General features: G+C 41.9%; 1 protein-coding gene across 1 annotated transcript in view; it reads right to left on the bottom strand.

Annotated features, from left to right (window-relative positions):
• Positions 1-25,272, bottom strand: part of MERTK (MER proto-oncogene, tyrosine kinase) — a 130,338-nt gene that overhangs the window by 46,551 nt on the left and 58,515 nt on the right. Inside the window, exons 5-7 of the mRNA XM_030827648.1 lie at positions 17,184-17,270; positions 13,777-13,892; positions 6,920-7,103 (exon numbers count right to left, since the gene is read on the bottom strand). Coding sequence (XP_030683508.1) covers positions 6,920-7,103; positions 13,777-13,892; positions 17,184-17,270 — 387 coding nt within the window. The remainder of the gene's footprint in view (positions 1-6,919; positions 7,104-13,776; positions 13,893-17,183; positions 17,271-25,272) is intronic.

Here is a 25,272-nt window from a genome sequence, read left to right on the forward strand (position 1 = left end):
GAAAGTCAAGGCTGCAGTGAGCCGTAATTGCAGCACTGCACTCTAGCCTGGGTGATAGGGCAAGACCCCATCTCAAAAGAAAAAAAAAAAAAAAAAAGGAAATTTCATGAGCACCTAAAGTAAAATAGCAAAGAAGAGGAAGGCAGGGAAGGTAGGGTGGGTGGTGCTCTGGACTCCTGGGGAAGTGAAGCAGACACAACTTGAACAATGTTCTCCAGCATAAACCTGTGGGGCAGAAAGTTAACACGGCCAGCTAGAGATCAGCTTGGTGGCATTTGAGATGCACAAGGTAGGAAACACTGCTGAGCTCAGAATGCAGCCACCATTTTAAAGTCCAGAGGCAAGTTACTGACAGTCTGAACAGAGCTAATCTGTCAACACATTTAAAAAGTGCGTGTGTGTGTGTGTGAGTGTGCACAAGTGTACGTGTATAAAATAATTTGGGAAACAAGTCAAGATCATTACTACAGTCTTTTTTGGGAGAGAATAACTTAACTATATCTATTAAAATTGAAAATAATATGCTCTCTGACCAAATATTTTATTTCCAGGAATTTAATCTGTAGGTGATGTTATATTCATTGCAGCATAATAATGGCAAATGGAAATAAATGCAATGCTGGGTCAATAATTATGATATAACCTGGGAGGCGGAGGTTGCAGTGAGCCGAGATCATGCCACTGCACTTCAGCCTGGGTAACACAGTGAGACTCTGTCTCAAATAATAATAACAATACAAATTTTGATACATTTTCCAATGGAATACTTACTACCTCCTCACTGGAAAGAATTAGGTCACGTGTATTGATATAAAAAAAATCCAATGGGAGAAAAATCAGATTGTAAAAAGTATATAGATCCATGTTAGAAATTAAAAAAATAAATCTTCCATATCTAGAAAGAATAATAACAATTGGAATAATATACACCAAACTGTTGCCTGTAGTTGAATGAGGGGAGGTTAAATTATATATTTCAGATATGTGTGAAAGGATACTATAACCCTCTTTTTCTCTGCTGATTCCAGAAACAGTAATCATGAAGTTAAAATGAATTTCAGCTTAGAAAACGTCACACAACTAAAGCTGCCTATGAAATCAGTTGCACACTTTCAAACCTGTTGTAGAATTTGTGGATAAATATGGCCAACACAACATGTCTATATGTCTGCCTCCTCCCAAAACCCCTCTATGATGGCAATAAAGAATTTAAAAAGATATAAACTCACAAGGCAAAGAGGAGTCAACAGTAGAAGAGAGATTTCAACACATATTTGAAAGCTGAAAAAGAGATGAAGAAGGTATAATTAACTCAGCAAGCCAATGTTCTCCCAAAGAACCACAGAGTAGCTCAGAAGCTGTGGACCCAGGTATTAAAATGGGGACTAAAACTGGAAAGAATGATTGGAAGTCTGATTAAGGAATAGTTGCCTCTTGGCCGGGTGCGGTGGCTCACGCCTGTAATCCCAGCACTTTGGGAGGCCGAGACAGGCGGATCACGAGGTCAGGAGATCGAGACCATCCTGGCTAACACGGTGAAACTCCGTCTCTACTAAAAATACAAAAAAATTAGCCGGGCACAGTGGCTCACGCCTGTAATCCCAGCACTTTGGGAGGCCGAGGCGGGCAGATCACGAGGTCAGGAGATCGAGACCATCCTGGCTAACACAGTGAAACCCTGTCTCTATTAAAAATACAAAAATTAGCCGGGCGTGGTGGCAGGTGCCTGTAGTCCCAGCTACTGGGTCGGCTGAGGCAGGAGAATGGCGTGAACCCGGGAGGCGGAGCTTGCAGTGAGCCGAGATCATGCCACTGCACTCCAGCCTGGGCGACAGAGCGAGACTCCATCTCAAAAAAAAAAAAAAAATTAGCTGGGCGCAGTGGCGGGCGCCTGTAGTCCCAGCTACTCGGGAGGCTGAGGCAGGAGAATGGCGTGAACCCGGGAGGCAGAGCTTGCAGTGAGCCAAGATTGCGCCACTGCAGTCCGGCCTGGGTGAAAGAGCAAGACTCCGTCTCAAAAAAAAAAAAAAAAGAAATAGTTGCGTCTCAAAGTCTGTCTTCTCCATGCCTACACACCAGGCAAGTATGCCCTCAAATATCCATAGGACACAGGGTGATTTATTCTCTGAAGCAGAAAGCCACTAAACTTAGGGCACCTGTAGAATGGAGGCATGATATGCACCCAGGCTGAAAACTGGGAAAATAAGTGAAAGTTTATATACTAAATGACAAGGACTCTACCTCCCCCTCCTTCCCCACTTGGCTACTAGAATATCAGCAGCTACGTTTAATTCATGGAGCAGGACACTTCTTTTCTAGAGGAAGTGGGTGGCTACAGAGGAAAGAAACCAATTTTGACAGTTGGTGGGTATCTGGATCAAAACACTTAGGTCACTGTCCAATCACCTATAGTGAGGCCTACAAGCTCCGCCCACACCCACAAAGTTCCAGTCAAATCAATGATTCTTCACTCTTCCATAGGAGCAGACAGCAGAAATTAGCAGAGTTCTGGGGAAGCCTCCCCACTGAATATCAGGGACCAAAAAAACCACACAGAACACAGGGCTTAGAGGAGACAAAGCTAGTGTAGGAACTAGAGAAACTAAAGACAAACAAACAAAACATAATTGAGATATCCAGAAAAGGCTCTTACGATTGAGAACCAGAAAAAAATTTTCATTGAAAAAAACTTGAAATTAGCAACATAAGTAAAATAAAATATTTAACAGAAGAATTGGAAGATAAATCAAGTAAATCTCCAAGAAGGTAGAATAAAAAGGTAAAGAAAATAGGCCAATTTGAAAAAAGAAAATTGAGGAAGCAATCAAAGAGGTCTAATTAACAATTGTCTAACACAATTTCTGGAAAAAACAGAGTGGAACATTTCCAAAGGAAAAAAAAAAGTTTAAGGACCAAAGGACTTGCATTTCCAGATCAAATGGGGCCACTGAATGCCCTTGATAATAACCAAAACAAATTGCACATCACAGCTTATCACAGAACCAGGATTAAAGAGAAAAGATATTTTTAAAACTAAAACTGAAAAACAGTTCACATAGAAAACTTAAGTATCAGAATTTTCCACAGCAACCCATGAAGCTAAAAAATGATACAAAAACACCTTTAAACTTCTGAGGGAAAATAATTTCAACCTAAATTTCTATATTTGGAAAAATTACTAAGCCAGTATTACATAAGGACATGCAAGTTCCCACAATCTTTACTTTTTATGTATACATTCTGTGGAAGCTAATTGAGAATGGGCTCCATGAAAACGAGGGCATAAACTAAGAAAGGCAAATACCCAGGAGAAGGCACCAGAATCCTTAGGATGCCTCTAAAGGAAAATAGAAAAAGAATCACACGAAACAATTAAAGGTAATGGTATCCAGGCCTCGCACGGGGCAAGAATAGTGCCTGTTCCCATCAATCAGACTGGAAAATCTAATGATTCAAGAAGCACTGAGTAGCGCACACAGAATGGTCTTGTGTCAGCAGTGGGTAATAACTGACCTGAGACTGAGCCTTGCTCAGGTTCTGCCTAATAAATCTTAAAAGCAAGACCCTACAGGATTAAACGGTTTCCCACTAGCTTAACTGTGTCTCAAAACAAAGCTCACTACTTACAGAAACACAAGAATATCTAGCATCCAACACTGTAAAATTCTCGATGTCTGTAATCCAATCAAACATTATCAGGCATGCAAAGAACCTGAAAAATACTACCTAGAGTGGAAACATAAATGAACCAGTTGAAACCACCCACAAATAACATAGATGTTAGGCTAGCAAACAAAGACATCGGAACAGTTATGAAAAGCCTGGGCATGGTGGCTCATGCCTATAATCCCCACATTTTGGGAGGCTGAAGCGGGAAGATCATTTGAGGTCAGGAGTTTGAGAGCAGCCTGGGCAAAATAGCGAGACCCTGTCTCTACAAACAAACAAACAAAACAAAAAACACGCCGGGTGTGGTGGCTCACGCCTGTTATCCCAGCACTTTGGGAGGCCAAGGCGGGCAGATCACCTGAGGTCAGGAATTCAAGACCAGCCTGACTAACATGGAGAAACCCCGTCTCTACTAAAAATACAAAATTAACCAGGCAAGGTGGCACATGCCTGTAATCCCAGCTACTCAGGAGGCTGAGGCAGGAGAATTGCTTGAACCCAGGAGGCAGATGTTGCGGTGAGCCGAGATCACACCATTGCACTCCAGCCTGGGCAACAAGAGTGAAACTGTCTCAAAAACAAACAAAAAAAACAACCAAAAAACAAAGCATAAAAAAACAAAAACAAAAATTAGTTGGGTGTGGTGGCATGCACCTGTAGTACCAGCTACACAGAAGGCGAAGGCAAAGGTGGAAGAATTGCTTAAGCCAGTTCAAGACTGCAGCGGGCTATGATCGGCACTGCACTCCAGCCTGTGTGACAGAATGAGACTCTGTCACAAAAAAAGGAAAATAAGAAAGAAAGAAAAAAGGAAAGTAATTATAACTGCATTCTGGATGGTCCAAAAGTTAGAGACATAAAAATGCAAAAAAGAGATAAAAATTACTGTGTATGAGATGAAATATAAACTGGATAGGACTAATGTCAGATGAGATACTGCACCAAAAAAGATGAGTGAAATTGAAGACATAGCAATAGAAACTATCCAAAATAAAACGCAGAGATAAAAGAAGGGGAAAATAATAACAGATCATCAGTGAGTTATGGGACAACTTCAAATGGTCTAATATATATGTAACTGGAGTCCTTAAAAAAGAGGATAGGTGGAAACAGAAAAAAAATGTGAAGAAATAATGGCCAAACTTTTTCCAAATTTGATGTAAACAACAAATACAGAGACCCCAGAAGTTCAATAAACTCCAAACACAAGGAATATAAATAAAATTACACCAAAGCATGTCACAATTCAATTGCTCAAAATCAGTGATAAGGATGAAAATAGGAACAAAAGACACATTACATACAGAGGAACAAAGTTAGGATGACCACAGATTTGATGTGGGAAACAATGCAAGCAAGAAGATAGGGGAGCAACTTCTTTTAATGTACTGAAAGTAAAAACAAACAAACAAAACAAAAGCTAAAACTGTGAACCTGCAGTTCTATACCTCATAAAAACACCTTTCAAAAATGAAGGCTAAAAATAAAAATAAGAACACTTCAAAAGTAAAATAAATATTTTTCCCCAGACTACAGGAGCTGAATACCATACCAGCAGATCCACACTAGAAGAAATGATTTTTTAAAAAGTTATTCAGGAAGAAGGAGAATGATGCCAGATAAAATATAAAGACCAAAAAATGAAGACCACTAGAAATGGTAACTATAACGCACAAACATGTGTTTTTCCTGGTTATATAAATCTCTCTGTGAAAGATTATTGACTGAACAAAAATAACAACAGTGTAGCAATGGTTTTTTAAGATACATTAAAGTAAGATATTTGACAACAGTAGCCAAAAATATCTGAAAGAGAAAATGGAATATATGTGAAGTGGTATAAATCATTTGAAGGTACACTGTGATAAGTTAAATATGTATACTGTGAATCCTAAAGCAACCACTAAAAGAACAGAAAAAGAGCTATGGCTAATAAGCCAAACAAAGAATAAAAAATAAGAATCATAAAAATATTAAACATAGAATCATAAAAATATTAATATTAAAAATATAAAAATAATATTTTAAGTGAAGAAAAAGAACAAATTACAGATAGAACAAATAGAAAATATGATGCAATTAAACCTATCCATTTGAATGATTCCATTACATTTTAATGGACTTGTGGGTTATTTTATACGTATATATGTGTGTATATGTACATATATATAATAACCTACACACACACACGCGCACACACACACACACACAGGTTTTTGTCATGATTTCTGGCTTACAACTCCTATAGCCCTGGTTACAATCTTTTGCTATGATGTTGGGTGCTTTACGCCTCGGGCAGGCCTCAGAAAACAATCTCTCTGACCTCTTCCTGCCCTCCTTTCACCTGCCTCAATGCAGGACTCTAATCTTCCCCATCTTTCTGACTGTGGGTCATAAGAACCTTATTACAAAGGGGGTCCTGACCCATAACCTGGAGGAAGGAATGCTGACATCATGAAGCTTCCACAAAAAAACAAGAGAACAGGGTTCAGAGAGCTTCCAGATAGCTGAACATGTGGAGGTTCCTGGAGGGTGGTGCGCCCAGAGAAGCTCCACACCCTTTCCCTCTATATCTCATCCTCCGCATCTCTTCATTTGTATCCTTAGTAATATCCTTTATGATAAACTGGTAAATATAAGTATTTCCCTGAGGTCTGTGAACCGTTCTAGCAAATTAATTGGACACAAAGCTGAGGTCATGGGAAACACTTGGTCAGTCAGAAGTTCCAGAGGCCCAGACTTGTGATTGGCATCTAAAGGCTGGGGATGGGGACGGGAGGGAGGAGAGGCCTGGAGATTGAGCCCTCGGCCTGTGGGATCTGAAGCTATCTCCATGTAGTGTCAGACTTGAATGGAGGACACTCAGCTGGTCTCCGCAGCAGAGCTGACTGCTTGCTGGTGGAGAGAAATCCCCACATATATTGGGGTGGCCGAAAGCTTCTGTATTGACCATTGTGTTGGTAACATGTATTGATTGTTGTGTTGTGAGAGAGCATGTTTTAAAGTGTGCTGCTATTATCTTCTATGTAAAAGAAAAGATTACCTATACATAACACGGCTAAGTTTTGTCACTGAACGCTTTTAAAGTATGGAGGAAATATCTTTCCCATTTTCATCAGTCGCCTCAATAATTTTCTCCTCCAGAGACAAAGTCCAAAGAAAGCAAATTTTCAACTCTCAGGCCACTGGGAAGGGTTTGTTGAATCACATGACATTGGGGGCAATACACATTCTGAACCCCAGGAATTACCTCCTTCAGTCGTGCTGGCTAGAATCCAAGGGCTCACTGCAGACCAGCCTATTTCATTCATGCAGGAAACGCCAATGCTGTAATTAGCCAGGGCTTGCAGCTGCTTGATTTGGTACAGATGTGGTGAGGCAGAGGTGTTAAAAATCATGACTGAGCCATTACTCAGCGGATCAGCTTCCTTGACCTAAATGAAGAGTAAACATGAGGACCGGGCATTAGTAAGGTGGTAGGAATGTCAGGCATGGAGCATGTGTGCATTCGGTGAACGTGGCCCTTCCTCTACGCTGAGGTGAAGGACCTGTTTCCTTTCTGGGCACACACACATTTTCCTGCCAGCGTCACTGTGTGTTACTCATGCCACTCGGACAGTAACTGAACACCTGAGGAAAACGCCTAAAACAACAATTAACAATTCTCACTGTGGCAGGTAACGGAGCAAATAATTATGATGATTAGAATGTATATTATACTATAAAATAAAGCCTCTCCTCTCTTAGAACCTCTTCGATTCTTGACTTCTTTCAGCTGCTTCACGGAACGTGCGACAGAGACAACAGATACAATATGTGTTGGCAAACCCTGAAATACTTACTGTTTTGCCTTTTAAAGGAAATATTTCCCAAATTCTGCTTTTAGAGGATGGGTTTCTTGCTTTCTTTTTCTTTTCTTTTCTTTTTTTTTTTTTTTTGAGATGGACCTTCGCTCTCTTTGCCCAGGCTGGAGTGCAGTGGCGTTATCTCAACTCACTGCAACCTCCGCCTCGTGGATTCAAGCAATTCTCCTGCCTCAGCCTCCTGAGTAGCTGGGATTACAGGCATGTGCCACCACGTGCAGCTAATTTTGTATTTTTAGTAGAGATGGGGTTTCACTATGTTGGCCAGGCTGGCCTCGAACTCCTGACCTCAGGTGATCCACCCGCCTTGGCCTTCCAAAGTGCTGGGATTACAGGCGTGAGCCACCACACCCAGTGTTTCTTAATCTTTCTTTTTATTATGTAACCTGAGGAACACTGCTCTTGCCTTGAGGCTAACTTTATTTTATTGTTATTATTATTACTACTTTTTTTGAGATGGAGTCTCACTCTGTTGCCCAGGCTGGAGTGCAATGGTGTGACCTCTGTCTCCCAGGTTCAAGTGATTCTCCCACCTCAGCCTTCAGAGTAGCTGAGATCACAGGTGCCTGCCACCACGCCTGGCTAATTTTTTTTTTTTTAGTAGAGACGGGGGTTTCACCATGTTGGCCAGGCTGGTCTTGAACACCTGATCTTAAGGGATCTGCCTGCCTTGGCCTCCCAAAGTGCTAGGATTACAGGTGTGAACCAATGCACCCATCCTGAGGCTAATTTTAGTGTGTCCTTTATTCGTAACCCCTTCGACCCCAATAGAAATTCAATTCCAGAGGCACACACAGGAAATGTAGATTCTTGGCTTTTTTTTTTTTTTTTTTTTTTTGATGGGGAGATATAGGAAAGGGTCATATGCCCCTCCTCCAGAAAACTTTTCTCCAAATCTCCTTTAAACATACTGCCTTATCTTTCCCTCCATAACTCCACCAGTCTCTCCACATCCCCCTCCAAATCTCTATATGCATAGGCAAGAGAGGGTGATTCCCAGCACAAATCTAGTCCTGGGTGAAACTTTCATCTCTTTCCTTGCATACCTCCTGTCTGGGTATGGGGATAAGGGAGAGTATGGGATTTTGCTTTCCATTACATGCTTTTTCAAAATTTCTGTAATATGTGGCACTTATAAAATCAGAACAGACAAAATGATACTGGGTAAAACAAGCAACAGAGAGCAATTTGGGAAAAATCCTCAGGCCACAAAATGTATTGCTGTTCATAATGGGCTTGCAGTTCTGGGCTGTGGATATACAGTACTGTAATTTCAGGCTATGTGTGTTTGAATCTTAGGTCAATGAACCAGAAAAACATTCTGGAATTCCAAATCCCCTGGTGGATACCAGGAGTATGGTGTGGGGGCTGAGTTTCACCTCTGACTCAGACACTGTGGGTGACAAGAAGGTATCATTTGGCCTGAGGAGCCACCAGAGGAGAAACGAGAACCCGGACGCTTGTCTTGGTGGTGGCTGTTGGCAGACATCACTTTTTGTTTGTTTCACTTTAGAGTGTGCACCTACTTCCTGGTGACCAACCACCAAAGCGAAGGTGGAGGAAATCTTTGGCTCTCCTCCCCGCCCCACTTCCGGAGACATGTGGGGAGCATTTCCAGGCACAGGGACGCTCTCTGAAAGCACATTCCTAGAGGAAAGCAGGGTTTCTATAACAGTCCTTCTCAGTCAGTGGGTCCTCAGGGAAAAGAGAGCATGAAGTGGCAAGAAGTACGTGGGAGAGCTAAAAATAGAAATGGAGTGTGTGGCCCAAAAATGGGTGAAGAAAAGAACTAAGATCAGGACCAAAGGAAGTGAGAGGGTGTGTCCTGCTAGTGCATGGATCTGAATCTCATCCAAAACATTCATTTGGTCCCGAGTCAGAGTTTAAAATTATAATTTTACAAAGCCATACTTGGTCCCTTCAAAAACTGGGAATACACTGTTAATGACAGAATAGAAAAGATAACTTTTAGAGCTTGTATCGATTAACTCCAGTGGGACTGCAAGAGAATATAAAGGACACCTAATTAAACTTGAATTTCAAAGAAACAAGAAGTAAGTTTTCAGTACAGGTATGTCACGAGATTATTCGTGTAGTTTAACTGGGTGTCCTGTATTCTTATTTGCCAAATCTGGAAAGCCAAAACCTTTCCATTTGCCAAAATGGAAAGGAGAAAGGATGAATGGAGGCTGAGCTAGCCAAGGGGGACAAGAACAGAATCATCATATCCAGCATCACAGAATCCAAGATGGGTAAGAAAGGACTGGAATTTGGCTGTCTCAGGATGCTTTTTCATGTGTACCATGAACACCCAAAACCATGGCAGAGAGACAGCAGGTAAATCTTGTGTATGATCATCTTCCATCATCAGGGCTGACCTGGTGTCTTCAGACTTTTCAACCATCCTACCTACCTCACGTTACCCTGAGGCCTGCCGTCTCAAGGTGGGGTGGTACTCTTCCTGACAGTCTCCCCGAAGCTCACCATCCTCATGTTTCACGTCCTCCCAGGCTCTTCAAACAGCTCAGCACTTTGGTAACAGTTTTAAAAAGGGCTGGCCCATGCTTCAGTTATGTCCATGTATATAAATGTCTACCTCAGCCTGGGTGACATGGTGAAACTACATTTCTACTAAAAACACAAAAATGAGCCAGGCGCAGTGGCAGGTGCCTGTAGTCCCAGCTACTCAGGAGGCTGAGGCAGGAGAATTGCTTGAACCCGGGAGGCAGAGGTGGCAGTGAGTTGAGACTGTGCCATTGCATTCCAGCCTGGGCAACAAGCGTGAAACTCTGTCTCAAACAAACAAACAAACAAATAAATAAATGTCTACCTCTAGGGAAAAAGGCCCTGGATATTTCTAACAACAGAGCCCCAAAAGAACATGAAGCAAAAACTGATAGAATGGAAGGGAGAAACAGACAATTCAAAAATAAGAGCTGAGATCTCAATTCCCCATTTTCAATAACAGATGGAACCATGAGACAGAATATCAGCAAGGCAACAGAAGACTGAAGACTCTAAACCAATGAGACCTGAACCACATGCACAAAACACTTCATCCAACAACAGCTGAATGTACATTCTTCTCAGGTGCACACAAAACTTTCTCCAGGATAGAACTTAGGTCATAAAACAAGCCTTAATAAATTTAAAAGGATCACAGTTATATGAAGTATATTCTCCAAACACAGTAGAATAACATTAGAAATCAGTAAAGGAAGAAAACTTGAGAAATTCACAATTACGTGACAATTTAAATACACACTTCTAAATAATCAAGAGGACAAAAAAGTTCACAAGGAAAATGACAGAAAACTTGAGATCAACAACAACAACAACAAAAACCTTATGGGATGCAGCTAAAGCAGTGCTTACAGGGAAATGTAGAGTGTAAATGCCTATTTTTTTTAATATAAAAGAACATAATCAATAACCTAACCTCTACCTTACAAAACTAGAAAAAGAGCAAGGTAAACCAAAGCAAACAGAAAAAAAAGAAACAAAAATTAAGGCAGAAATAAATAAAATATAGAATAGAAAAACACTAGAAAAAAATTCACAAAATCAAAAGTTGATTATTCAAAAAGATAAATAAGATTGACAAACTTTTAGCTGGACTAAGAAAAATAAGAGAGAAGACAAATTACTAAAACCTGGAATGAAACAGGGGATCTTATTACTAACCTCAAAGAATAAAAAAGGTTATAATTGAATACTATGTACTATGTTGTATACCAATAAATTAGATAACTGAGACGAAATGTTCAAGTTCCTATCACATAGAAACTACCAAAGCTGACTCAAGAAGTAACAGAAAATCTGAATAGACTTATACCAAGTAAAAAGATTGAGCTAGTATTGAAAAACCTTTCCACAAAGAGAACAAATTTTATTAAATATTTAAAGATTTGACATCAATCTTTCACAAATTCTTCCAAGAAAAGAACAAGAAGAAGGAGAAGAAGGAGAAGGAGAAAGAGAAGGAGGAAAAGGAGAAGAAGGGAGGAGGGAGGAGGGAGGAGCAAGGAGGAGGGAGGAGGAGGGTGAGCAAGGACGAGGGAGGAGGAGGGAGGAGGAGAAGGAGAAGGAGAAGGGAGGAAGGAGGAGGAGGGGAGGAAGGATGAGGGAGGAGGAGGGAGGTGGAGGGAGGAGGAGTTTCACTTATTCTAGAAGGTCAATATTACACTGATGCCAAAACCAGAAAAAGCTACCACAAGAAAACTACAGATAAATATCTCTTATGAATATAGACACAATTAGATAGTGGTAATGGCTGCACAACTCTTGAATATACTAAACACCGCTGAATTGTACATTTTAAATAATGGGTGAATATAATGGTATATAAAATATATCTCAGCTGGGCGTGGTAATCCAGTAATCCCAGCACTTTGGGAGGCTGAGGCTGGTGGATCACTTGAAGTCAGGAGTTTGAGACCAGCCTGGTCAACATGGTGAAACCCCATCTCTACTAAATATACAAAAATTAGGTGGGTGTGGTGGCACTGGCCTGTAGTCCCAGCTACTTGGGTGGGTGAGGCAGGAGAATTGCTTGAACCCAGGAGGCAGAGGTTGCAGTGAGCCGAGATCACACCACTGCACTCCAGCCTAGGTAACAGAGTGAGACTACATCTCAAATTAAAAAAAAAAAAAAAAAAGGAAACTGTATCTCAAGAAAAGGTGTTAAAAAAAATCAATCACAGAAAAGGCCATTCCTGGCGAGGAATTGTAGATGCAATAAGAATTCCTAACACTTACCAGTGCTTAGGAGGCTTACAAAAAAAAAAAAAAACAACTGAGTAAGAATTAAGAAAGGCTGGAGGTGGTGGGTGAGGGTGGAGGCTATTTTAGGGATAATACAGGCTTTTACTCTTCAGGGAAGGAACACCTGTTAGATAAGAGTGGGAGGCGTTAAGAGCAGAGAAATTAATATGACTACTAAGTAAAAACATCTAGTTGTCAATACAAAATTCTTTGAGCTGTGTTGGCATGACTGGCCTGTGTCAGGTTAACATATTTTTAACTAATGAGACCAGATATTTAGTAAACTAATTCCTGACCCTACTGTATGATTAAGTACCAGGCAGAATGCATTAATACTTTTAGTGGATAATTCTTGCATGTTCGGTAACCTGCTCCCAGATGTGATGTCCCTCCTGAGACGGAAGAGCTGATGGTTCTGATCGCTGCTTTAGGCATTGGAGCTTCCTGGACTTGAGTTCTGTTTCTGCCACTCAGGCTGTGCGAGTACTCTGAGCCTGCAGCGCAGTGTGTGTTAAGTAAGATAATGTTTGCAAAGTCGCTGGGCCATTGTGGTCCCTTAGTAAACAGTTGTGTTCCTGCCACCATTTTCATTTTTATGAAGTGAACACTCAAGAGCACAGCTTACATCATGGTCAAGTTATCATTTTAGGATGGCTAATAGCACCATTTCATACCCATTCAAGGCAGCAGTGAAAAATGGCTGAAGACTCCACAAGGTCTGTAACGACCAGGATCCCCAGGTGACACTGGCTAAGGTGCTACGCTTAACAGCACAGACGACCTATCTTGTCCTGGCCCTTCTGTCCTTCATGGCCACCAGCCCAGGAGGAGCCACACTGGGGAGTGCCTGGGTTCCTCAACTCCTGGTCACAAGCATGTGTTTTGGGACCTTAAAAATGAACTCTCCCCGGTCTTGGCTGGGCGTGGTGGCTCACACCTGTAATCCCAGCACTTTGGGAGGCCGAGGAGGGCGGATCACTTGGGGTTGGGGGTTTGAGACCAGCCTGACCAACATGGAGAAACCCCATCTCTACTAAAAATACAAACTTAGCTGGGCATGGTGGTGCATGCCTGTAATCTCAGCTACTCAGGAGGCTGAGGCAGGAGAATCGCTTGAACCAGGTGGAGTTTGCGGTGAGCTTGGATCACACCAGCGTACTCCAGCCTGGGCAACAAGAGCAAACCTTTGTCTCAAAAAAAAAAAAAAAAGAAGAACTCTCCCTGGTCTCATGATGTTCTCCCTTGGAAACACATTTTGCTTCTAATTGGGCCCTGAACCCTGCACAGGAAGGGCACAGTGTCATGAGCAGAGCATGGATATGGAATGGTGCATGCATGCTGGACACTGAAGCAGGGAGGTCAGGGGACTCTGTACAGAGATGGAGAAATGCCCTCCGTGCCCATCCTTGGAAGGAAGAAAAATCCTTAGACCCACAGAGAGCACCAAACAGCTACTTCCCTCTTCACCCTGGAGATTTACCTGAATGCTGCAATTCCTGAACGGGGAGTATCCATCAAAACCAGGAACCCAGGAGATCAGAATGCTGTGTGCAGTGCTGTTACGGATGCTGACTTCAGTTGGTGGGGAGGGAATTGCTGCATAAAACAAAACACACACACACACACACCACACACACACACACACACAAACAATTATAGATAATGAGAGGCTACAGCTATGAAACAAATGCATTAATACCTGTTTTTGTTCCTTGAGATTAGTAAACGGAAACATCTTTTCAAAAGGAGCCTCCCTATGCCTGAGGGTAACTGTGTTAGCCTGCGGATGGGCCAAAGAAGTCTTCCAGTGAAGGGCCAAAGAAGCGGAACGCAGACCCACTTTCCTATTCACTGATGAAATGAGGAGACCTTTGAACTGGAAAAGATGTGGAAATACTCATGTCCTTTACTGAGTACATGTTCATGGACCCTACTGTGTGCACCCGGCTGGGCACTAGCGCACTAAACAGAGACAGAGTCATAGCCCTGCCCGCGTGGAGCACATGGCCTGGTATAGGAGACCCACGTTAACCAAGAATAAGAGCGCCCTGTCACCAGAAGACAGGGGTGCCACAGGAGAGTGTGTGCATGCATGAGTGTGCATGTGTATGTGTGCATGTGTAGGAGGAGCTTTCCAGGCCGAGGAAACACTAAGAGTCGGTTCAAGCAAAAGAGCCAGCTGCATCTGCTGGGGGAGGGGAAGGGGTGTGTGTCCTCGAATGAGTGGGCTATGACCTTGGAAACAGATGGGTGAAGGGTAGCGATTTCAATTAGAATCCAAGAAGGATCTTAAATTTGGGGAATCTTATTTCTTTGTGCTGAATTTAATTCGTAATAATAATTACACTCATAATGAAAAATGAAGGCTAACATTTCGTGTGCTTACTATGTGCCAGACACTTTGAGGGCTTTCTTTTACCATTCCTAGAATCCAATTAGAGAAGTAATCTTACAATCCACATTAATAGATAAGGAAACAGGATCAGAGAAGTTAAAAGCTTGGCAAAGGTCACAGAGAGGTTGTAAGCAGTACAACAGGGACTTGAACTCTGGTCTGCCTGACCCTGGAGGTTGTGTCCCTCAACAGGACACTGGAGGCCTACTGCCAAGGGCAGCAAGCAGACGGTGGGAACACCAGCAGGGACTATGAGTCTAGTTTACCACCTGACCTGCTGTATGGCCCCAGGCACAGATACACATGCCCTATCTACAACTGCACAGAGTTCTCTCCTCTATAAATGGGGATAGTACCAGCACTGCTCCATGGAGCTGTGGTGAAGAATAAATGTGGGGAACTGTGGATGAGGCCCAGGGAGGGTGTGGTGAGGATGAAGGTGATGATGGAATGAGCAGGAAAGAAGGAGGAAGGTGTGTTAAGACCATATCAAGCGTGCCCTGGGGGCCACATTTAGGAGTTGGGGTTTTACTAGTAGACACACAGCCTTGGGAATGGAGAAGAATAAGGTTTGACTCACTTTCCTCCACAGATTATTTGTGGAACTGCCCTAAAGCATGTACCTTTCCAGACCAAAATTTGACCACATATACCATAGTAATTGTCAGGCCCCTGAGCCCAAGCCAAGCCATCGCATCCCCTGTGACTTGCACGTATACATCCAGATGGCCTGAAGTAACTGAAGATCCACAAAAGAAGTAAAAATAGCCTTAACTGATGACATTCCAGCATTGTGATTTGTTCTTGCCCCACCCTAACTGATCAATGTACTTTGTAATCTCCCCCACCCTTAAGGTACTTTGTAATTCTCCCCACCTTGAGAATGTACTTTGAGAGATCCACCCCCTGCCCCCCAAAACATTGCTCCTAACTGCACCGCCTATCCCAAAACCTGTAAGAACTAATGATAATCCACCACTCTTTGCTGACTCTCTTTTCGGACCCAGCCCGCCTGCACCCCGGTGAAATAAACAGCCATGTTGCTCACACAAAGCCTGTTTGGTGGTCTCTTCACACGGACTCGCATGAAAGTAATTACACATTAGAAGAAGGGAGTCTTGGTAGCTTTGATATAAATTTTACAATAAACGAAAGCCAAAAACAGAAGTTTGGAGAATGATCTAATAGAATAAAAACTTAGCTGAGATTCTGAAGCATAAAATTGGAAAAGTGCTTTTCATTTTATACATTTTTAAATTTTAAGAAGTTTATACTTTATGAAAATATCTTTATAAACTCACACCCACTCATGAATTTCTGACATTCCCAACATGTCTTTTGGAAATTGTAATAATGGGAATTATGATGAAGGAAGGAAGTTATATACTTCCTCCAGTAATAACTTTTAGTTTGGTTATTTTTTTATCCCAGTGAACTTTTAGAATATTCCCTTTCATAGCATTTGTCCAGTTGATTTGCTGAAACTAAAATTAGCATCTTTTCTGAGTATAACTTCTTTTGTAATTTTGAATCTCCTTCTGTATGTACCCAACCTTTAATTCATTATTAAACAAGTTCTGCTTTTTCCTTGCACTGTTTCCCTAAGGACAAGAGGAAAAGAACATGAGCCAAATAATTACTTCTCAATATTTAAACTATGATTAAATAGTAAAACATAAAATTTGCTTGAATTTCTACGACACACTGAGGATGATTTAAAACGAAATAAAAAGGATCTAATTGTAGGTTTTTCTTTTCTTTCAAATTTCAAGTTTAATACCTTTGATCACACAGAAGGAGAATAAGGTAGATTGGATTGAAATGTCTCCACTAGCCTGGAGGCCTTCAAACGTGTGCCTTTAATTCTATTATCATAACTCACGGCCAAGCAAGCTCAGCCTAGTGAAATCCTAGCTCAGAGGAAACAAGAGGAAGAGGGAGTTTAGGAGGAAGAGGGATAGGAGCATTGGGCTCCAAAGAGTGATCTGCTCCTTGCTTTTCCTCTGTCTCCCTGAGTCAGTAGGTGGCAGAGACTCATGTCAGGCCCCGCTGACCTGGGAAGGACAGGGTCCATTTCCTAGATCATGCCTCAAGACAGCCCCATCCCCAGGGCTCTTCAAGGGTTAATGAGTAGTTCATGGTGGAAGAGGGAAAAGTGAAAATAAGAACTAAGAAAGAGAAAACATTTTAGCTTATTTTCTTCTTGGAGTAAACAGAGCTAAACGAGTGAATGTTTATCAAAGACCTATATGCCAGGCACTTCTGAGTAATTTACTTGTATTAAATCAATAAGCCTCAACAATAGGTAGGTTCTGTAATTATCTCCACTTTTCAGAGAGGAACACTGACACCAAAGAGAAGTGAGTTGTCCAAGGTCACAAAGGACATCAGTGAGAAAGCCAGGACCCACACCCAGGCAGCCAGCTGCAAGCTCATGCTGCACCCTCACCAGCTCCCAGAACATGCATGGGGAACGTAGCCTTGCTGCTTACCTTTGATGTTGATCTGCACTCCCTTGGACACGGTCAGCCCTTTGTCATTGTGGGCCTCACAACTGAAGACTGCCATCTCTGTCAGGCCTGAAATGGAAGGAGACTCATGAGACCAGCAGCAGAGAAACAGGCTGCTGTTCACCACAATTCTATGGTTGTCTTTGCATTATTTTACTTCTTGGTTCATGGCTTTTGGGCATTAGTGCAAAGTTAATTTAAAAGGTCTGCTAGCTATGCAGAAACAAACCTGGGATTAAACCCAAGGCACCAAGAGCAAGGCAGCCATGGGCCCAAAGGGCAGCTGCTTTCATTTATTCAGATCCTGAATGGTGAGACATTAGGTAATAAAGCAGGATCATTTAGACTTTTACTGCAAATCACTATCCCCAATATCAAGGAAAGTGGGTTCTGAGGCTCACCTGATCCTGCTGCCTAGCCCTCCAGTACATACAGTGCCACTATGCTATGCATATTTCAGAATACCAGAAATAGCAAAATAAAAGCCACAGTTTAAAAATCTCAGATGATGTACTGTAATGAATTCTTTTTTAATAGTAAAAACTGGTCAATTCACAAGGATGTATCATATAAATGCAAGGCATTATAACTAATCAAAGAGAAGACACTAGTGCTAAATGAAAAATTCTATCATTTCAGAGGTTTGAAGACATCTTTAAAAAACTGATGTATTAATTTTAAATAGGAAGACAAGTTACCCAGATATTGTTTTCTGATGCCATTCTCCAATAAACGGAACCAGGGCTCCTTGGAGAAATGGCTGATTCTCAGATTGGAGCAGGAAATACATGAGTCTGGAGTAAAATATAAAACAAACACAACACACAATGTATACACACACACACACACACACACACACACACACACACAGACAATGATGGGGCACGTCAGAGACACAGCAGCTAACTCAAAGAGTTCCCAATGGCCAAAGATGGAACAATTTGAGCAGGAAAATAAAGTAGCTTTGGATTATAACCCAAAGAAGAAAAAAATATCCAGGAATCTCTACTGATATCAACAAATAATTAGATAAATTGGAGAGAATAGACAAACCTTCTTGCAGAATAATTCCAAATAGTTTATTGGATATTCTGCCCTAAAAGAGGTGGAGCATAACTCCCCACTCCTTAATGGGCTGCATACAGTGACTCCTTCCAACAAGTACATTATGGAAAGAGCAAAAAAAAAGAAAGAAAGAAAGAAAACTTTTGAGTGGAGAAACTGACAAACTACCTGAGCCAGATGATCAATTGGTATATCATGTTGACAGAATGTACCCTTGGTAACAGGTGATTTTCACGCGCGTCCGTGTGAAGAGACCACCAAACAGGCTTTGTGTGAGCAACAAGGCTGTTTATTTCACCGGGGTGCAGGCGGGCTGAGTCCGAAAAGAGAGTCAGCAAAGGGTGGTGGATTATCATTAGTTCTTATAGGTTTTGGGATAGGCGGTGGAGTTAGGAGCAATGTTTTGGGGGCAAGGGGTGGATCTCGCAAAGTACATTCTCAGGGGTAGGGAGAATTACAAAGAATCTTCTTAAGGGTGGGGGAGATACAAAGTACATTGATCAGTTAGCGTGGGGCAGAAACAAATCACAATGGTGGAATGTCATCAGTTAAGGCTATTTTTACTTCTTTTGTGGATCTTCAGTTACTTCAGACCATCTGGATGTATACGTGCAAGTCACAGGGGATGCAATGGCTTGGCTTGGGCTCAGAGGCCTGACACTGACCTCAGGTGATCCACTCGCCTCACCCTCTCAAAGTGCTGGGATTACAGGCGTAAGCCACCGCGCCCAGCCAAAATTTGGAATTTTCTGTCTATGTGATACTCTGGAAATTTCTTAACCCCAGGACAATGCACCACAGCAACCATTCTCAAAATGTGGTCAAGAGACTTCTGGGGATTCCAGAGACCCCTTCTGTAGTCCTCAGAGTCAAAACTATTTTCATAATAATAATAATATATTATTTGTTCTTCTAATTCTTATTATCTCAGGAATGTATGATGGAATTTTCCAAAAGGATTTCCCAGAGGCTATATGATACATGATGATGCCATGGTATTGATGTATTAGCCAATAAAGTGTATGCTTGTGTATTTTTGTGTTTTAAAAGTTTTCAGTTTTAATTTCTAATTCAGTAAATATACATAGATATGACCCACATAAACAAGAACTCTGGTTCTTGATAACTTATAACTGTAAAAGGATCTTGAGGCCAAGCACAGTGGCTCACTCCTGTAATCCCAGCACTACAGGAGGCTGAGGCAGGAGGATCGCTTGAGTCCAGCAGTTCGAGAGTTCAAGTCCAGAAGTTGCCCCACCCTGGGGCAACATGATGAAACCCCATCTCTACAAAAAATACAAAAATTAGCTGAGCATGGTGACATGCACCTGTAGTCCCAGATACTTGGGAGGTTGAGATGGCTGAATCACCTGAGCCTAGGAGGTTGAGGCTACAGTGAGCACTCCAGGCTGGGCGATAGAGTCAGGCTCTGTCACACACACACACAAAAACAAACAAACAAACAAAAAACCAAAAAGAAACAAACAAACAAAAAAAACAAAGGATCTTGAGACCAAAGCATTGAGAATGGATGCCTCACAGTGGTGATTCCAGACAGGCAAGAGAGGTCTTTTTTCTTTTCTAATGCAAGGAAGAGATGAAAGGAAAATAGGGAGGTGGAAAGGGAGAACTTGTGAAGTATCTGGACTTTGGGCACTTTGTCAAGCATTGATTTTAAGAAAGAAGACACATACAGGGTGGACGAAGACACTGATCCCTCTAAGGGGTCCGTGCTCTTCTGATCACTGTTTCATAGTGAGGCCTTTGACACATTGATTTGCATGCCTTGGCATCACTTTTAACCTTCCAGATCCTAAGCTCCCAAGTGAGATGGCCATTTCACCCACCAGGCTGCATGAACTTGCAAAACCTGGCTTATATTTAGAAAAATTGGCTTTGGCTCAATCAGAAGATACAGGGAATTACTAACTTATCTTTTTTATATATTGGAGGAGACATTGGCAGTTTAAAATTAGTCATTTGACTTCAATTATTATCAAAACTCTTAGGAAACCCTTGAATACAAACTACAAAATCACATTCCAAACTTGTCATAAGGGGAAGAGCCAGCCCTACAGTAAAACAGCAGGTTTATTTCACTGAGCTCCATTATCCAGTTATAGAACCTATAGTAGGATCCTATAGTAGCAGATTTCAGGCCCAGTGGTCTTCAGTCCTAACAGGTTTATTAATGCTGAAAGGGAAACATTATCACAGAACATGACTTCAGGTCAAACGGACAGTCATTTCTCCTGTGTGTTTCTTTTCATAGTACACACAAGGTCAAAAAAACAATCTATAGCAAACGTCCTAGCACAAGACACCTACACCAAGTCTGAATTGCCTGGCAGTAACCACACAATGTATTAAAACAGTGTACAAGGTCAGGTGGTTAGCGCCCATAGGCCAAAGAGATCCCAGTAGAGAGAAGAGGAAACTAGTTCAAACCAAAGGTAACTTTCTCCAAAACTAGACAGCACTTAGGGCCAAATAGTCTTCTTTGTTTAATTTTTTCAGCTAAACTTTAATGGCTTAATGGCATTGGCCTCCCAACTAGACACTCGTTTACAAGCCTGGATTGACCATAGCAATGAGTGTACACTAGGAGAAGACAGCTCCCTCTCACACGCCAATTCTCTCTCTGTGGATGAACAGTAACTACCAGACTGGAATAGACCTTGACATTTTATAGCCCCAAACCCTTGTGACTTTCCAGGGAGAAAAAGCATCGACCTCCCTAAGTCTCCACCCTCCCACCCACTCTATCCTGAATGGCCCTGGGCACTGGAACCCCCACAATCTCCTGAGCCACCTCCTCTTCTAGTGGGTACGTCATCCCCCTTAGAGCAATTTCTCCTTTTCATCCAACTCCATTATGATGGTTCACGCCCCTCTTGCTTGGTCCTCTGCTGGTATGAGAAAATGTATTTATGACACAGCTCTGAAAGATATTTTTAAGGAACATTCAGTAACAGGATGTTCCCTTGAGGGAAGGACAATCCGAATTGCTGACGGAGCAACTCCTAAGAGCACAGTTGAGCCAGTTCTTTGAGTTCTGGATTAAGTAATCCTGAAAATTAACTAGATAAGCAATTCAGTCCCTTTTTCTTTTTTCCCTAGTGTCCATCTTTCTACCAAAGGAAGCAACAAATGGAAGATCATGCTGCGTAAGTCAGGTAGCTTCTTAACTTGGACCTCTCTATCTGCTCTGCATTCATCCAGTTGACAAATATTTACTGAGTATTTACTACAAGCCAGACATTTTTTCCAGAAACTTGGAATATACCCACAAATAAAACAAAGCTCCCCACCCTTATAAAGCTCACATTTTCAGGGGGAGAAATGGGCAGTAAATAATAACCTTGATAGCCGGGCGCGGTGGCTCACGTTTGTAATCCCAGCACTTTGGGAGGCTGAGGCAGGAGAATCACGAGGTCAGGAGATCGAGACCACGGTGAAACCCCGTCTCTACTAAAAATACAAAAAAATAGCCGGGCTTGGTGGCGGGCGCCTGTAGCCCCAGCTACTCGGAGAGGCTGAGGCAGGAGAATGGCGTGAACCTGGGAGGCGGAGCTTGCAGTGAGCCGAGATTGCGCCACTGTACTCCAGCCTGGACAACAGAGCGAGACTCTATCACACACACACACAAAAAAAATAATAATAATAATAATAACCTTGATAAATAAGATGTATGGTATATTAGAAGGTAATAAGTACTATGGAAAAATAGAAGACGATCAGAGGGTCAGGATGGGTGGGGAAGCAACTGTAATTTTAAATGATGGGCAGGGGGCATCAGAGGTGGTTCCTTGAGAACTGGCCTCTGAGGAAAGAGTAGGAGCGAGGAAATGGGCCAAGTTGATACTCGGGGGCCTGGGGAGGTTCTAGGCAGAGGGAACATGTGGGAGAGGCCTTTGCCTTTTTCTCTGAGTTGGGTGGAAAACCCAGAGCTCTGAGCAGAGGGCTGATATGATCTGACTTGTATCAGGATTGCTCTAGCGGCCATGTGGAGAATAGACCTTAAGAAGGTAGGTCTCGCTGGGTGCGGTGGCTCATGCCTGTAATCCCAGCCCTGTGGGAGGCCGAGGCGGGCGGATCATGAGGTCAGGAGATCGAGACCATCCTGGCTAACAAGGTGAAACCCCGCCTCTACTAAAAAATACAAAAAATTAGCCAGGCGAGGTGGCTGGCCCCTGTAGTCCCAGCTACTCGGGAGGCTGAGGCAGGAGAATGGCGTGAACCTGGGAGGCGGAGCTTGCAGTGAGCTGAGATCACGCCACTGGACTCCAGCCTGGGCAAAAAAAAAAAAAAAAGGCAGGTCTCTTAATAGCTCCAAATGTTTTTCTAATATGTAAAATGGGTATTAAAAATGCCTAACTAGCCTGGACAACATAGTGAGATCCTGTTCTACAAAAAATTTGAAAAAAGCTGCTTATCCCTGTAGTCCTAGCTACTTGGGGCGCTGAGGTGGGAGGATTTGCTTGAGTGCAGGAGTTTTGAGGTTACAGTGAGTAGAGATCACGCCACTGCACATCAGCCTGGGTGACAGAGCAAGACCTTGTCTCTAAACACAACAACAACAAAACTGCCTAATTATCACAGCTTGCTATGTGATTCAAAGTAATTCTTTAAGAAAGTACTGTGGGCATTATGAACTAATCTGTATAAATTCTAGTTATTATTGTTGTTTCTGTTATTACAAGGATATTAATAATTATATCCAACTAACTAAAACAAAAGCTAGCTTAGCTGTTTCCTAGATGTGGATTTAAATATAAAATGAGTATTTTTTAAAAAAGAAAAGCCTGAAAGATCAATGCAAGCCCACCACTGTTAACAGAAAGGCAGGTCAAAATTGACAATGAGTTAGTAACTATTGCATATAAAAATAACAACACAAAAAAATATAATAGGTAGCATTTCAATCATTCTTATAGGCAATCCTGGTACCAAGGGCTTTACATTCATTATTTCACTGAAACCTCATAAATGTTTTATGTAGCAGACACTGCTATTTATCCCTATTTGATATACAGAAGTTGAGTAACTTGCCCAGGGATACATGACAGCAAAATGGCATCAGTCTACATGTCAACGCTAGAGCTCTGACCCACTAACTTTTTTTTTTTATATACTTTAAGTTCTAGGGCACATGTGCACAATGTGCAGGTTTGTTACATATGTATATATGTGCCATGTTGGTGTGCTGCACCCATTAACTCGTCATTTACATTAGGTATATCTCCTAATGCTATCCCTCCCCTCTTTCCTCACCATATGACAGGCCCCGGTGTGTGATGTTCCCCTTCCTGTGTCCAAGTGTTCTCCTTGTTCAATTCCCACCTATGAGTGAGAACATGCTTACCCGCTAACTTATAAAGCACTCCACCATTGAACATCATGAAGCTAAAGCTCTTTGCAGTTCTGCTCTTTATTTTGGGATTTGGTTTTGCCCATGATAAAATTCTTTAAAAAAGAAACTTTTTATTTTGAAATAACTTTAGACTTACAAGAAGTTGCAAAAATAGCAGAGTTACTGTGCACCCTTCACCCAGCTTTACCCAATGATAAGATCTTACATAACCATGGTATAATGATCAAAACCAGGAGAGTGACTTTGGTACAATATTAGTAACTAAAATACAGGCCTTATTAAGATTTTACCAGTTTCTGCTTTGTTTTATTTTGGGGGGAAGAAGGAGTGTATAGGTTTATGAAATTTTATGACAGGTACAGATTTGTGGCTACAGAACTGCTCCATTGCCAAAAAGAAGCTCCCTCATTCTACCCCTTATAGGAACATCCTATCCCCAAACCTAACCCCTGAAATTGTTCTGATATGTTCTCCATTAGCAAAATTTTGTCCTTTTGAGAATGTTATCTAAATGGAATTGTACAGCACGTAACCTTTGAGATTGGCTTTGTTCACTCAGAATAATGTCCTTTAGACAAAGTACTTCTTTTCATGTCCCTTAAAGAAAGCTCATACAACACAGAGGAAAAATAAAAACTTGTATCAAGAGGGAAAAGGCACATGACCTTCCTGTTCATAAACAATGCTTGCTCAAAGCAGTCCAAACAATCGGCTATTTAAACCAATTAGCATTCCCTCAGTAGAAGGGGTTGGCAAAGTTTACTTAGGGGTCAATTTCAGATAGAATGGTGTCTCCCTGTGAACACTCACTGCTTTATTTACATCAGCATGTGGCCCCCAAAAGCCGACCTCAGCACCTAGTTCCTCATACATGAATTATTGGGAGGGATTCAGGTATCAAACTAAAGCCTCCTCAAAATTAAAAATACATTTAATTAAAAATAAGTTTTTACGTAGTTCTTTTATAATGTTACAAAATGCAGACACAAGGGAACAGTCAGCAACTAGCTGACTTGAAAGTAACCCCTGTGGGCCCAGCACAATCCCCACAGTCAGCAGCCTGGGCCCCACGCCCTTCCTCCCTGGACTTATTTTAGCCCTTTGGGTCTACAGAATGGACATTAAAGATCCTGTTCTATTAATTTCACAGGACCAGCTGGAGATATAAATGAGAAAAGAGATAAGAGTTTAAATGTAAAAATAATTTTATAAATACAAGTTACTTCATTATCATGATGCCCCTTTGTCCCAGTGAAAGGACCTAAAACTCAGGGACTATTTGTAATTCATTTGTTTGCTCATTAGTTCATTCATTCATTCACATAGCTCTTATGTGCCAGGCGCTGTGCTGGGTGATGGGGCTAACCTAACTAATAAATCATACATAATAATCACCTGATTAGTAAGTCTTCCTGGAGGCCTGACAAATAGATAGAGGGTTTGTGCTTCAATGCAATGGGGAAGAGGCCTTGTGAATATACAGACAAGGGGGTGACCCGGAAGGTTTTCAGAGGAAAGCTGTGATCTGTGTGTCGGTGAACAGGGGTTTGCCAGACAATGAGAAGGCAGCTTGGCAAGAAGGCACAGTGCACTCATGGGCCTGCGAAAAGTTCATCAGGTCTCACAAGCAGG

This window comes from Nomascus leucogenys, chromosome 14 (genome assembly GCF_006542625.1).
Source record: "Nomascus leucogenys isolate Asia chromosome 14, Asia_NLE_v1, whole genome shotgun sequence".
Classification (NCBI taxonomy): Eukaryota; Metazoa; Chordata; class Mammalia; order Primates; family Hylobatidae; genus Nomascus; species Nomascus leucogenys.